At 48.1% G+C, this 15,761-nt stretch overlaps 1 protein-coding gene across 5 annotated transcripts in view; it reads right to left on the bottom strand.

The window, feature by feature from the left end:
- The window catches only part of LOC144671387 (latent-transforming growth factor beta-binding protein 4-like), a 257,647-nt gene that overhangs the window by 207,602 nt on the left and 34,284 nt on the right, over nt 1–15,761 (bottom strand). For 3 of the 5 annotated variants that reach the window (XM_078533270.1, XM_078533271.1, XM_078533272.1), the window contains exon 4: nt 11,502–11,689. In XM_078533270.1, coding sequence (XP_078389396.1) covers nt 11,502–11,689 — 188 coding nt within the window. Of the gene's footprint in view, nt 1–48; nt 396–11,501; nt 11,690–15,761 lie in introns of those variants that run through there. The other 2 variants (XM_078533273.1, XM_078533274.1) reach the window with 2 other exon arrangements.

Genomic DNA, 15,761 nt, shown 5'->3' with positions numbered 1-15,761 from the left:
ACTCCCTTTTCCCCCCCTCCTGTTTCAAATAGGTTTTTAGTTACTCACACACTCGGAATCCAGTCTTGGCTGTGTCAGAATGGCTACTGTCACTGTAAACCGTTGTAATATTGCCCCTTTTACAGCGGTTCTCGCAGTGTCCAGCCTCACACTTCAGTTTACAGACCGTAGGTGTGAAGAGAACCTTGATCTTCCCAACCTCAGCAATTTGATTAAACGCGGGTGACATGAACAGAGCACAGCACCAAAGAGCCAGGAGCAGCTCGGAATCCATTGGGGTCCCTGAAGGTTCAGAACCCCGACCAGTCCAAGGAGGAAACTGAAGCTCAAGCTAACGCAAAGAATATCTTAAAATCTCCACAGGGTTTGTGATCCTTTGTATGGGAGTTTAATTGAATGCAGCATATTGAGTATACACTGGGACAGAGTCCAAACATATACTTTATGAGGGGTAACAGACATCGCAGCCTCTGAGTTAACCCAGTAAAGGTCTATCCCTGATACACTGCGTGGCATCAAAACTCAACACAATTACTGACTGACAGGAGGCAACTGCACGAAAATTAAAATCAGGTTTTATTGTGAAAGTAAATCCTGTTTTGTGAGGTGAAACGCAGTCCAGCTTTACTTGAAAGGTGCTGGTTCCAGGCCAAAATGCACAACACAGACTCATAGACACAGTGGGAGGGGTAGGGAAGAGGGGGGAGGAGAGGAGGGAACAGAGCGAAGGAGATTAGTGGAGTGAAGGGGAAAGAAGAGAGGAGAGAGAGGAGAGGAGGAAAGGAGAGAGAAAGAGAGGAGGACAGAAGAGAATGGAGAGGCAAGGAGGAAAGGAGAGGAGAGAGAAAGAGAGGAGAGAAGAGAGAGGGGGAGAGTAGTGGAGGGAGAAACGAGGAGTGCAGACTGGAGAGTAGAGGAGGAGGAGATGAGGGGAGAGAAGTGATTTGGATCAGTTTGAGAGACAGGATGTTTGATAAAGGGAATCACGCCGTGCAAACACAATTTGAGATGTAGCTCAGTGTGTGCCATTAACCAATATCTGAACAACATGCTTTGGCCTAATGATGTTGAATTATTCCAGCACTAGCAGATCTCCCATGGTGCTGCTCACAAGTTGGGGCTGTTCTGTTTTATTAGGGTGGGAGTATTATACTGAGCACAAAATGTCTACTGTTAGATTTGATTCCATGATTGTGCTAATAGCAACACTAACAACCAATTTAATTTAATCACTTGAGCTTGTAATGTGGCTCATTTATGCTTGCTAGAAGTGACCTACAGTCAAACACAGGGGCTTGTTCACTGCAAACAAAAGGAATATGTTCAAACCTTGTGCCTATTTTGAATTACCCGGAAGCGTAGGGAGCCTATAGTTCCCCGTTGCTTTTTTAATGGCAATGCCTCGTCCAATCATAGTTGATTGCCAACCAATCAACATCCTTTTCTCCTGTAGTATAAATTGTAGTGATCGCTTGAAATTTGACATTCTTGCATTTGTCCTGATGAGTGCAAGATGAAAACCTTCGGCAACATGTCTCTCTTTTCAGCAATACACAATGTATTTTTCTGCTGTAAATTGCAGCTGCGTTTAATCTAGCCTGTCCCTTTAAAGCTGGAAGCAAAGGGCCATATGATGTATTCCCTATTCAGTCTGTCCTATTGAAGGCAATGGAACTGAATTCCAATAACAAGCTGCTTTATCATCCATTTAGCATCATCAGTGAAGATGGGTTTCTATCTCACAATGTCTGATTGTTATAAACAGTGCAGCTCTCTTTCAGTTCAACCAGAATTACCATTGAAGAGGCAAGTTTTGCAGATTGACCAGTGTCCTAAATTCCTGGCTCCAGGTCAGAAGAAACCAGCTTGAAATGACTGCAATTTTTTCAGTGTTTTTTAATATAGAGTCACAAATTGTCTTTATTTGAGGAATTCATGATAAGAGGAAAAGGGAAGTCAACAGAGTCATGTCCAAGACTGCTTCCACCCCAGGTCTACACAATTGTGATTTTCTACTGTGCTGACCGGGTGATGATCAGAATTGCCAAACCAGAAACTCCCACCCCAAATGAGGCACAGCCGACTCAAAAAGCTCCTAAACAGGTCTAGTTATAAAATTATCCCTCTACAGCTCACAGGAGGTAACAAGCTGGAATTCAACAGATGGAATTGAACGACTCTACTTGTACTTTTCATTCAGTGTGTACATAGACATTTCGTACATGTGCATGGACATATCATACATGTACATGGACATATCATACATGTGCATGGTCATATCATACATGTGCATGGACATATCATACATGTACATAGACATATCATACATGTACATAGACATATCGTACATGCACATAGACATATCATACATGTACATAGACATATCATACATGTACATGGACATATCATACATGTACATGGACATATCATACATGTACATAGACATATCGTACATGCACATAGACATATCATACATGTACATAGACATATCATACATGTACATAGACATATCATACATGTACATGGACATATCATACATGTACATGGACATATCATACATGTACATAGACATATCGTACATGTACATAGACATATCATACATGTACATAGACATATCGTACTGATGTAAAACACGCAGTTCCCACCTTCACAAGCTGATGCTATCCTATTATGGAAGATGAAACCCAGTCACAAGCTTAAACCTCCATCAGTGTCGTTTTATTTAAAACTGAGGAACCATGTGCAGGACAATGCTAGGTTTGAACAGAAACGTTCATCCGGAAGTACTGAGAAGGTGATGTCAATCTTGAATTGTAAACACGTGTAGATTGTAGGGGGATGGGAGGCCCAGTGAAATGAGAGGTTTGAGATAGTGTTTAAGAATGAATTATTGGGGGAGTTGGTTATCACAGCCAGGAGATGGGGAGACGACAGGAGGTTTGGCTGAGTGTGCAGATTTAGGAGGAGCATTAGAGGAAAATCCAGGGCAAATCTGACTATATGTCCAGGCCTACGACCCTGTGAGTATATAATTGGTTTTGCTGTAACACTGGAGTATTGGCATGAGAATGATCATAAGTTGTCAACATGAGGGAGGAAGTTCATTATCCTCACCAGGCACAGAAATGTTTTTTTTTAAATAAAACTCACCAATTAATCATCCTTCTAATGTAAGGAACACACATCCCTGGTGTCTGGACTATTCGCTCGCTCTGGAGGTTTTAATTTTTTTTGTCTTGCTGAAATCAATTCAACTTCTGTTTTTTTGACTTGCAACAAAGCACATCAGCCAATGGGCTACACAAATCAAAAAGGGTTTAACCATAAACTTATGGGTGAAAACGCTTTCAAAGAATCGGGATGGAGGTGCTAATAAACTTACAATATCTGCGCTTCCATCTTTCCCCCAAGTATTCCCCCACCAAAGACATTCACTCTCCAGTCAGTTCCAGTTAATAGCTGCACAAACACCTTCCTTCCATCCCAGATAATGATTTCTGTCCTGAGTACATCAAAAATCCAGCCTGATGCTGTTCCCAGCCAATGACACACACACTCCACAGACACTCACACGCACACACACTCCACACTCACACACACACACACACCCCCTCCACAGACACTCACACACATACACACACCCTCCACAGACACTCACACAAACACACACTCCACTTACACACACACACTCCACACACGCACACACACCCTCCACAGACACTCACACACACACACTCCACTTACACACACACACTCCACACACACCCTCCACAGACACACACACACTCCACAGACACTCACACACACACTCCAGACACTCACACACACACACACCCTCCACAGACACTCACACACACACTCCACACACACTCCACAGACACTCACACACACACACCCTCCACAGACACTCACACACACACACACACCCTCCACAGACACTCACACACACACACACCCTCCACAGACACTCACACACACACACACACCCTCCACAGACACTCACACACACACACTCCACAGACACTCAGACACACACCCTCCACAGACACTCACACACACACCCTCCACAGACACTTAGTCCACAGACACTCACACTCCACAGACACTCCACACACACACACACTCACTCACAGCCACTTAGTCCACAGACATTCACACACACACTCCACAGACACACATTACACTGACACTCGCACACATACACACATAATCCACAGACACTCACACAAACACACTCCACTGACACTCACACAAACACACTCCACAGGCACTCTCACAAACACAATCCACAGGCACTCACACAAACACAATCCACAGGCACTCACACAAACACACTCCACAGACACTCACACAAACACAATCCACAGGCACTCACACACACACACTCCATAGACACTCTCACACACACTCCACAGATACACACACACAGTCTCACTCTCTTGAGGACCATCAAGCCCCAGGACAGGTACAATACGGGGTTTGTACAGAGTAAAACTCCCTCTACACTATCCCCATCAAACACTCCCAGGGCAGGTACAGCACGGGGTTAGATACAGAGTAAAGCTCCCTCTACACTGTCCCCATCAAACACTCCCAGGACAGGTACAGCACGGGGTTAGATACAGAGTAAAGCTCCCTCTACACTGTCCCCATCAAACACTCCCAGGACAGGTACAGCACAGGGTTAGATACAGAGTAAAGCTCCCTCTACACTGTCCCCATCAAACACTCCCAGGACAGGTACAGCACGGGGTTAGATACAGAGTAAATCTCCCTCTACACTGTCCCCATCAAACACTCCCAGGGCAGGTACAGCATGGGTTAGATACGGAGTAGAGTACTCGCTACAAGGGGAATGTTGAGATTGGGGGAATGGGGGTTTGAAAAGGTGGGGCTTGGTGGGAGAGAGGAGAGGGAATGGGGTGGGTTTGTGGCAGAGAGGGTTGGATTTGGAGGGGAGGTGAGGGAGAAGGGAGTGGAGAAGTGGGTGGAGGGTTGGTGAAGGTAATTGGAGAGGAGTGGAGGGGAGCTGATTGGAGGGACAGGGGTAATTGAGTTTTGAGAATGGATGTTGAAGGATTGGCAGATATTGCCTGACTCCAGATTGAGCAGAATGCTGTAATTAGGAACAATGGCATCTGGCCAACAGCTGTGAGGCTGGATTACATATCAGTTGGCAATGCTTTGAGCAGTGCTTAGAGTTGGCTGCAGTCCTGGTAATGTGAAGGCATTTTAGCCCCAAGATACTCACTACAGTTTGCCTGTGTAGTATCAACTCAGATGACAACTCTCAGCCACAAAGTATCAATTCAGATTGCACATCCAGCACTTCACACTGACGCACACACACACACATTCATTCACACCCACTCACACCAACCCACTCTCATTCACACCCACTCAGACTTACATCCACATTCCCTCACTCACACCCACTCACAATGACACACCCATACACACTCCCACCATACCCACAAACAATAAAACTCATGTTCACAGATACACGACACTCACACCCACACACACTCAGTCCCACACCCACGTCAGCTCAAGTCTATGCCCTCTCTTACTTGTGTTCACACACATACTAATACTATACTCATACTGAAACTCATGTCCACACCCACACACACACCGACTCACACCCACACTCATACGCACATTGACTCACACCCACACACACACCGACTCACACCCACACACACACTCACATTGACTCACACCCACACACACACCGACTCACACCCACACACACTCACATTGACTCACACCCACACACACACCGACTCACACCCACACACACACTCACATTGACTCACACCCACACCGACTCACACCCACACACACACCGACTCACACCCACACTCACATTGACTCACCCACACACACACCGACTCACACCCACACGCACACTCACATTGACTCACATCCACACACACACCGACTCACACCCACACACACACCGACTCACACCCACACACACACTCACATTGACTCACACCCACACTCACATTGACTCACACCCACACCCACACTCACATTGACTCACACCCACACACACCGACTCACACCCACACACACCGACTCACACCCACACTCACATTGACTCACACCCACACCCACACTCACATTGACTCACACCCACACACACACCGACTCACACCCACACACACCGACTCACACCCACACACACCGACTCACACCCACACTCACATTGACTCACACCCACACTCACATTGACTCACACCCACACCCACACTCACATTGACTCACACCCACACACACACCGACTCACACCCACACACACCGACTCATACCCACACTCACATTGACTCACACCCACACACACACTCACATTGACTCACACCCACACCCACACTCACATTGATTCACACCCACACCCACATTGACTCACACCCACACTCACATTGACTCACACCCACACACACACCGACTCACACCCACACACACATTCACATTGACTCACACCCACACCCACACTCACATTGATTCACACCCACACACACACCGACTCACACCCACACACACACTCACATTGACTCACACCCACACACACACCGACTCACACCCACACACACCGACTCACACCCACACACACCGACTCACACCCACACACACACCGACTCACACCCACACACACACCGACTCACACCCACACACACACCGACTCACACCCACACACACACCGACTCACACCCACACACACCGACTCACACCCACACACACACCGACTCACACCCACACACACACCGACTCACACCCACACACACACCGACTCACACCCACACACACCGACTCACACCCACACACACACCGACTCACACCCACACACACACTCACATTGACTCACACCCACACCGACTCACACCCACACACACACCGACTCACACCCACACTCACATTGACTCACCCACACACACACCGACTCACACCCACACACACACCGACTCACACCCACACACACACCGACTCACACCCACACCCACACCGACTCACACCCACACCCACACCGACTCACACCCACACACACCGACTCACACCCACACACACACCGACTCACACCCACACACACCGACTCACACCCACACACACCGACTCACACCCACACACACACCGACTCACACCCACACACACACCGACTCACACCCACACACAGCGACTCACACCCACACACACACCGACTCACACCCACACACACACTCACATTGACTCACACCCACACACACACCGACTCACACCCACACACACACCGACTCACACCCACACACACACCGACTCACACCCACACACACACCCACACCGACTCACACCCACACACACACCGACTCACACCCACACACACACCGACTCACACCCACACACACACCCACACCGACTCACACCCACACACACACCGACTCACACCCACACACACACCGACTCATACCCACACACACACCGACTCACACCCACACACACACCCACACCGACTCACACCCACACACACACCGACTCACACCCACACACACACCGACTCATACCCACACACACACCGACTCACACCCACACACACACTCACATTGACTCACACCCACACCCACACTCACATTGACTCACATCCACACACACACCGACTCACACCCACACACACACCGACTCACACCCACACACACACTCACATTGACTCACACCCACACTCACATTGACTCACACCCACACCCACACTCACATTGACTCACACCCACACACACACCGACTCACACCCACACACACCGACTCACACCCACACACACCGACTCACACCCACACTCACATTGACTCACACCCACACCCACACTCACATTGACTCACACCCACACACACACCGACTCACACCCACACACACCGACTCACACCCACACTCACATTGACTCACCCACACACACACCGACTCACACCCACACGCACACTCACATTGACTCACATCCACACACACACCGACTCACACCCACACACACACCGACTCACACCCACACACACACTCACATTGACTCTCACCCACACTCACATTGACTCACACCCACACCCACACTCACATTGACTCACACCCACACACACACCGACTCACACCCACACACACCGACTCACACCCACACACACCGACTCACACCCACACTCACATTGACTCACACCCACACCCACACTCACATTGACTCACACCCACACACACACCGACTCACACCCACACACACCGACTCACACCCACACACACCGACTCACACCCACACTCACATTGACTCACACCCACACCCACACTCACATTGACTCACACCCACACACACACCGACTCACACCCACACACACCGACTCATACCCACACTCACATTGACTCACACCCACACACACACTCACATTGACTCACACCCACACCCACACTCACATTGATTCACACCCACACCCACATTGACTCACACCCACACTCACATTGACTCACACCCACACACACACCGACTCACACCCACACACACATTCACATTGACTCACACCCACACCCACACTCACATTGATTCACACCCACACACACACCGACTCACACCCACACACACACTCACATTGACTCACACCCACACACACACCGACTCACACCCACACACACCGACTCACACCCACACACACCGACTCACACCCACACACACACCGACTCACACCCACACACACACCGACTCACACCCACACACACACCGACTCACACCCCCACACACACCGACTCACACCCACACACACACCGACTCACACCCACACACACCGACTCACACCCACACACACACCGACTCACACCCACACACACACCGACTCACACCCACACACACACCGACTCACACCCACACACACACCGACTCACACCCACACACACACTCACATTGACTCACACCCACACCGACTCACACCCACACACACACCGACTCACACCCACACTCACATTGACTCACCCACACACACACCGACTCACACCCACACACACACCGACTCACACCCACACACACACCGACTCACACCCACACACACACCGACTCACACCCACACCCACACCGACTCACACCCACACACACCGACTCACACCCACACACACACCGACTCACACCCACACACACCGACTCACACCCACACACACCGACTCACACCCACACACACACCGACTCACACCCACACACACACCGACTCACACCCACACACACCGACTCACACCCACACACACACCGACTCACACCCACACACACACTCACATTGACTCACACCCACACACACACCGACTCACACCCACACACACACCGACTCACACCCACACACACACCGACTCACACCCACACACACACCCACACCGACTCACACCCACACACACACCGACTCACACCCACACACACACCGACTCACACCCACACACACACCCACACCGACTCACACCCACACACACACCGACTCACACCCACACACACACCGACTCATACCCACACACACACCGACTCACACCCACACACACACCGACTCACACCCACACACACACCGACTCACACCCACACACACACCGACTCACACCCACACACACACCGACTCATACCCACACACACACCGACTCACACCCACACACACACTCACATTGACTCACACCCACACCCACACCGACTCACACCCACACACACACTCACATTGACTCACACCCACACCCATACTCACGTTACTGTGTTTGTGAAACCAGTTTTAAAGCTGTGATTCATTCGGAATGTAGTTCAAGTTAAAGTGCACAAAATATACAGCTACTTAAAGCCTAGTGGGAGTACATTTAGTTCAAAGATTCCCCAATGTCAGGTCAAAAATTACTGAGCAACTTTTACAGTTTTTGCTATGCCATCTGTGGCTCTGTGGGGAGCACTTTTGCCTCTGGGTCTGAAGGTTATGGGTTCAAGCCTCACTCCAGAAATTTAAGCACAAAAGCCTCAGCTCCCATCTCCAGTGCAGTGCTGAGGGAGGCCCAAGACATCATGTCCAGCACCCAAAACCAGCTCCACTGGGTGCCACAAGTCATTTGAATGCCTGACACCAGACTCCGAAAGTATCTGCTCTACTCAAAAATCAGTCACGGTGGGAGACTCCCAGGGCAGCGGGAATGTTTAGGGATGTCCTCAAAACATCCCTGAAGAGGTCGAATGTCCCCTCCAACTCACTGGAGATCCTGGTTTGTGACTGGGAAGCACAAGGATTCGCCTTTTGTTCTCATCAGAATGAGAGATGTTCATGCCCAGAGACTCACTCCATCAAACACTCCCAGGACAGGTACAGCACGGGGTTAGATACAGAGTAAAGCTCCCTCTACACTGTCCCCATCAAACACTCCCAGGACAGGTACAGCACGGGGTTAGATACAGAGTAAAGCTCCCTCTAACTGTCCCCATCAAACACTCCCAGGACAGGTACAGCAATGGGTTAGATACAGAGTAAAGATTGTGGCCCTGAATCCGCTTTTCTGCCTGTCCCCCATAACTCTTGATACCTTGTTGATCACAAATCTGTCTCTAACTCAGCTTTGAATATACTCAATGACTCAGCCTCTATTGTTTTCTAGGGAAAAGATGTACAAAGACTAACAGCCCTCAGAGAAGAAATTCCTCCTCATTTCCGTCTTAAGTGGGAGACCCCTTTAAATCTGTGCACCTAGTTCTAAACTCCCCCACAAGGGGAAACATCCTCCCATACAGAGTAAAGATCCCTCTTCACTGTCCCCATCAAACATTGCCATGACAGGTACAGCACGGGGTTTGATACAGAGTAAAGATCCCTCTTCACTGTCCCCATCAAACACTCCCAGGACAGGTACAGCACGGGGTTAGATACAGAGTAAAGATCCCTCTTCACTGTCCCCATCAAACACTCCCAGGTCAGGTACTGTAAAGGCTTTTTTTGTTTCATGGGATGTGGGCATCACTGGCAAGGGCAGCATTTATTGTCCATCTCTAATTACCCTTCAGGAGGTGGTGGTGAACCTTTAGATAGTATGGTACTCCTACAGTGCTCTTTGGAAGGGAGTTCCAGGGTTTTGACACAGCAATAGTAAACGAATGGCAATATTGTTCCAAGTCAGGATGGTATGTGGTTTGGAGGGGGAACTCGGTGGTGTTCTCATGTGTCTGTTGCCCTTATCCTTCTAGGTGGCAGAGGTCGCTGACTGGAAGGTGCTGTTGAAGGAACTGTTCCTGAATTGTAAGTATGAGAACTAATCAGTGCCCATGGCCACTAGTAACTGCATTAGAACCACTCAGTTTTGCTCATTTTGGACCCTGACAGGCAGCTCACTGTCTGGTTTGATCCGAAGATTCTGTAGAGAAGGAGATGTATTCCCCCTTGCACTGCTAGTCTTGCTAGGTATTGCATCTAATTTGACGATGTGGCTCAGGACAGATCCTAGTCTCTGAATTGTGTGAAGCACTGTTTCCCGCACCTCAGGTTACATCTGTTACCCCCACTTTTACCTTTAAGACTTGTTTGTTTGACTCTCGGTTGACTCCGCCCAGGTGCCCTCATGTTTGCCTTTGGGCCCCGGCTTTTAGTATTGGGTGTGGCAACAGACGGTGGTGGTAACTGGCTCTTGGTAACTTTGACAGAGTGCTGGCTGGATAGTGAGAGTTTCCTCAGTAATACCGACTGTGCCTGCTTCACACTGCAAAGGAAAAGGAACAGGAATTACCAAAGGAACCATCAATGTTACAGAATTTGAGACACTACAGCTGAAGCAAAGAGAGAGAGGGGGAGAGGGAGCAATAAGGGAAGAAAGGAGACAGAGAGTGGAAAAAAAGGGAGTGGGAGATGAGAGGGAAAAAGAGGAAAGAGGAGGGAGGGAAGAGGAGGAAAAGGGAGAGAGGAAGGAAAGGGGCAAGAGATGGGAAGAGGAGGAGAGGGATGAAAGAGGGAGGGAGGAAGGATGGGAGGAAAGCAAGAGATGAAGGAGATGGGGGAGAATGAGTTGAACAGAGAGGAATGGAGAAGGGAGAAGGGGGGTGAAGCATGAGTGAGGGAGGTGGAGAAGATGGAAGGAGAGTGGAAAGACTGAACATAACAAGGAATGTCACCAGTTAAAAGTCCAAACCCCATTAGTTTATATTTCCTCCTGTAAATTGGTCTTAATCATCATTTAACACCAGGTCAAAGAAAACAATTCATTTCCATGTGGTACTTCACTGTCCCTGTGCTTCAGTGTCAGCTTCTGTACATATAGAGTAAATACTGGGAAAAAGGGACAGTTATTTCTTGCATGTTCCAAAGTTTGGATTGCCTGTAGACAGGAAAGTGCACAACTACTTATACTGTTTACATTCAATTTTCAGACAGTGTTATTCAGACAGTTTCTGGCTCAACTTTCTGTCTCAGCTTCCTCCCCTCACAATAGAGACATAGTGTTTGCCTGCCAAGATGAAGAAAGGTAAAAATCAAGGATGTTTGGCACCGATTGCAGACTGAAACAAACTGATCAGATACACACTTAGTGGGGATGAAGGATCCCACCCCATGCTGATACAGAACCTGAACAAGCCCACAGACTACAGATAAAAACATTTCCTCATGAGTAAAGCTCCCTCTACACTGTCCCCATCAAACACTCCCAGGACAGGTACAGCACAGGGTTAGATACAGAGTAAAGCTCCCTCTACACTGTCCCCATTAAACACTCCCAGGACAGGTACAGCACAGGGTTAGATACAGAGTAAAGCTCCCTCTACACTGTCCCCATTAAACACTCCCAGGACAGGTACAGCACAGGGTTAGATACAGAGTAAAGCTCCCTCTACACTGTCCCCATCAAACACTAAGGAAACATTCAGGAAATATGCTACATGAATCATGAAAGTAATCTGCATTTCCTCAGGAAGAGCATCTCCTGCAGGGGAAATGAAATTATAATTGATGGATCAATCAACTTCAACATTTAAATTGACTTCCAACAACCTGTGGGCAAAGAACTCATTTAAGAAATTTAAAAGTTTAACAATGTTTCTCACTCACTACCTGTGTCATTGTGGCTGGTCAAATACTTAATGATTCCCATCAAACACTCCCAAGACAGGTATAGCGTGGGGTTACAGAGTAAAGCTCCCACTACACTGTCCCCATCAAACACTCCCAGGACAGGGACAGCACGAGGTTAGATACAGAGTAAAGCTCCCACTACACTGTCCCCATCAAACACTCCCAGGACAGGGACAGCACGAGGTTAGATACAGAGTAAAGCTCCCTTTACACTGTCCCCATCAAACACTCCCAGGACAGGGACAGCACGAGGTTAGATACAGAGTAAAGCTCCCTCTACACTGTCCCCATCAAACACTCCCAGGACAGGGACAGCACGAGGTTAGATACAGAGTAAAGCTCCCTCTACACTGTCCCCATCAAACACTCCCAGGACAGGGACAGCACGGGGTTAGATACAGAGTAAAGCTCCCTCTACACTGTCCCCATCAAACACTCCCAGGACAGGTACAGGACGAGGTTAGATACAGAGTAAAGCTCCCTCTACTGTCTCACTGGTGACACTTACATCCTGTCACCTTCTTGTGCCCCCTGTAAGGAATGTAAAATTTGAATTTGTATAGCACCTCATCACATCTAAGCATCTCATGCATCACAGAGGATTAATTAGTTTGAAGTGCAGTGAGAGTTGCAGCAAATGCAACACGAGGAATGCTCGTATAATGTGGACCATGGAGCAATGTTTACCAAAAGACTGTGAGGACCTCCCAGTTCTTCTTTGAATTTTGCCCTGTCAACTTAAATTACCCATTTAAGCAGTTAAACTGGCCTTGGTTTATCATCTCATCTAAAGGATATGATTCTATAGACAAACTGAAGCTTCTGGGACAATTCTTCATGAGTCTTATCAGGAGCATGTGTCCTGGGGCATGGTGGGAAGGTTACAGCCTCTGATCCTCTAGTCAGAAGTTAGCTTTCTAACAAAGATCAGTGGCATTGAGAACAGTTTGTGGTTCCTTTAGTTGTGCACTGGAGTACCAGGCAGGCCCAGGGCTCGAACCCACAATCTCCAGACCCCCAGCTCTAAGTCAAATCACATTGCAGATAAAAGCAAAATACTGCAGATGCTGGAAATCTGAAACAAATACAAAAATAGCTGGAAAAACTCAGCAGGTCTGACAGCATCTGCGGAGAGGAACACAGTTAACGTTTCGAGAGGCCCTCTATCCAGCTCTACCTGTCCCACCCCCACTCAACCAGCTTATATTTCACCTCATTTCTATATTTCCTTAGTTATGATGAAGAGTCATACGGACTCAAATCATATTGCAGGTTGTTTTGTTCTGTAGGCCCAGGCAGATTGGAACTGCCCGAAACCATGACATCTCCAACAAATCCTCAAGAGCTGGATAGGACCAAACCAAAGATCCAGACATGGACAACCGGTACCTAAACCCACAAAACAACTGCTGAATTTAATTGAAATCATTTGAAGGGGTGCTTCCGTTGAATCCTAATTCTTACTAGAAGTCAGGCAGATGTTCAAATTTTACTCAGAAAATCTGCTCAGGAATCATTTTCAATAAAGAAAGAATTTATTTCAGGCCCATTAAAATTAACTTTTCCTTACTTAAGCTTTAATAAAAGTTCAAAGAATCTGTCATGAATCACATTGTTTCTGACAGCTTATAATATAAATCACTTTCTCTCCTCAGAAGACTGTAAAATTGTTCTTTAGTGTTGAAAGAATAGGAACTATAAAGAGTTTATCTCAGCACACAGAACCAAAACTTAAATGAAACTTCAACTTTTCCCATATTCTGAACTGGACTAGCCATATAAATACTGTGGCTACAAGAGCAGGTCAGAGGCTAGGGATCCTGCGGCAAGTAACCCACCTCCTGACTCCCCAAAGCCTGTCCACCATCTACAAGGCACAAGTCAGGAGTGTGATGGAATACTCCCACCTTGCCTGGATGAGTGCAGCTCCCACAACACTCAAGAAGCTTGACACCATCCAGGACAAAACAGTCTGCTTGATTGGCACCACACCAACAAACATTCACTCCCTCCACCACCGACGCATCTGGTAGCAGTGTGTACCATCTACAAGATGCACTGCAGGAAATCACCAAGGCTTCTTAAACAGCACATTCCAAACCCAACACCACTATTATTTAGAAGGACAAGGGCAGCAGATAGATGGGAACACCGCTACCCGAAAGTTCCCCTCCAAGCCACTCACCATCCTGATTTGGAACTATATCACCGTTCCTTCACTATTGCTGGGTCAAAATCCTGGAACTTCCTCCCTAACAGCACTGTGGGTGTACCTACACCACATGGACCGTAACGGTTCAAGAAGGCAGCTCACCACCTTCTCAAGGGCAATTATGGGTGAGCAATAAATGCTCGCCTAACCTGCGACGCTTACATCCCTTGAATGAATTTTAAAAATAGTCTCTGCAGAACTGAGCAAGTAAGATAATCTTTGCCCAGAATCTCTAATATTTCAGCTTTAAAAATTTCCAAATACTCCCCAAGCCAATGGGGAAATTAAGCATCTGCTCAACTCTCCTGCTGTCTCCTTTAGCAACTGATGTGGTCCAGAGTTACACAGACCAGCTTGGAAGCAGGTTCCAGCTTCACTTTACACAGAGATAGCCAAGATGAGGAGAAAAATGACTGCTCTGTGTCTTGGTCAAAGTGGAGGTGGTGGCGTAGTGGTATTGTCACAAGACTGGTACTCCAGATACCCAGGGCCATGC

Source organism: Cetorhinus maximus, chromosome 32, assembly GCF_964194155.1.
Source record: "Cetorhinus maximus chromosome 32, sCetMax3.hap1.1, whole genome shotgun sequence".
In the NCBI taxonomy this organism is placed as follows: domain Eukaryota; kingdom Metazoa; phylum Chordata; class Chondrichthyes; order Lamniformes; family Cetorhinidae; genus Cetorhinus; species Cetorhinus maximus.
Note: the sequence above shows the minus strand (reverse complement) of the source record. Positions and strands in the feature narration are given on the sequence as shown.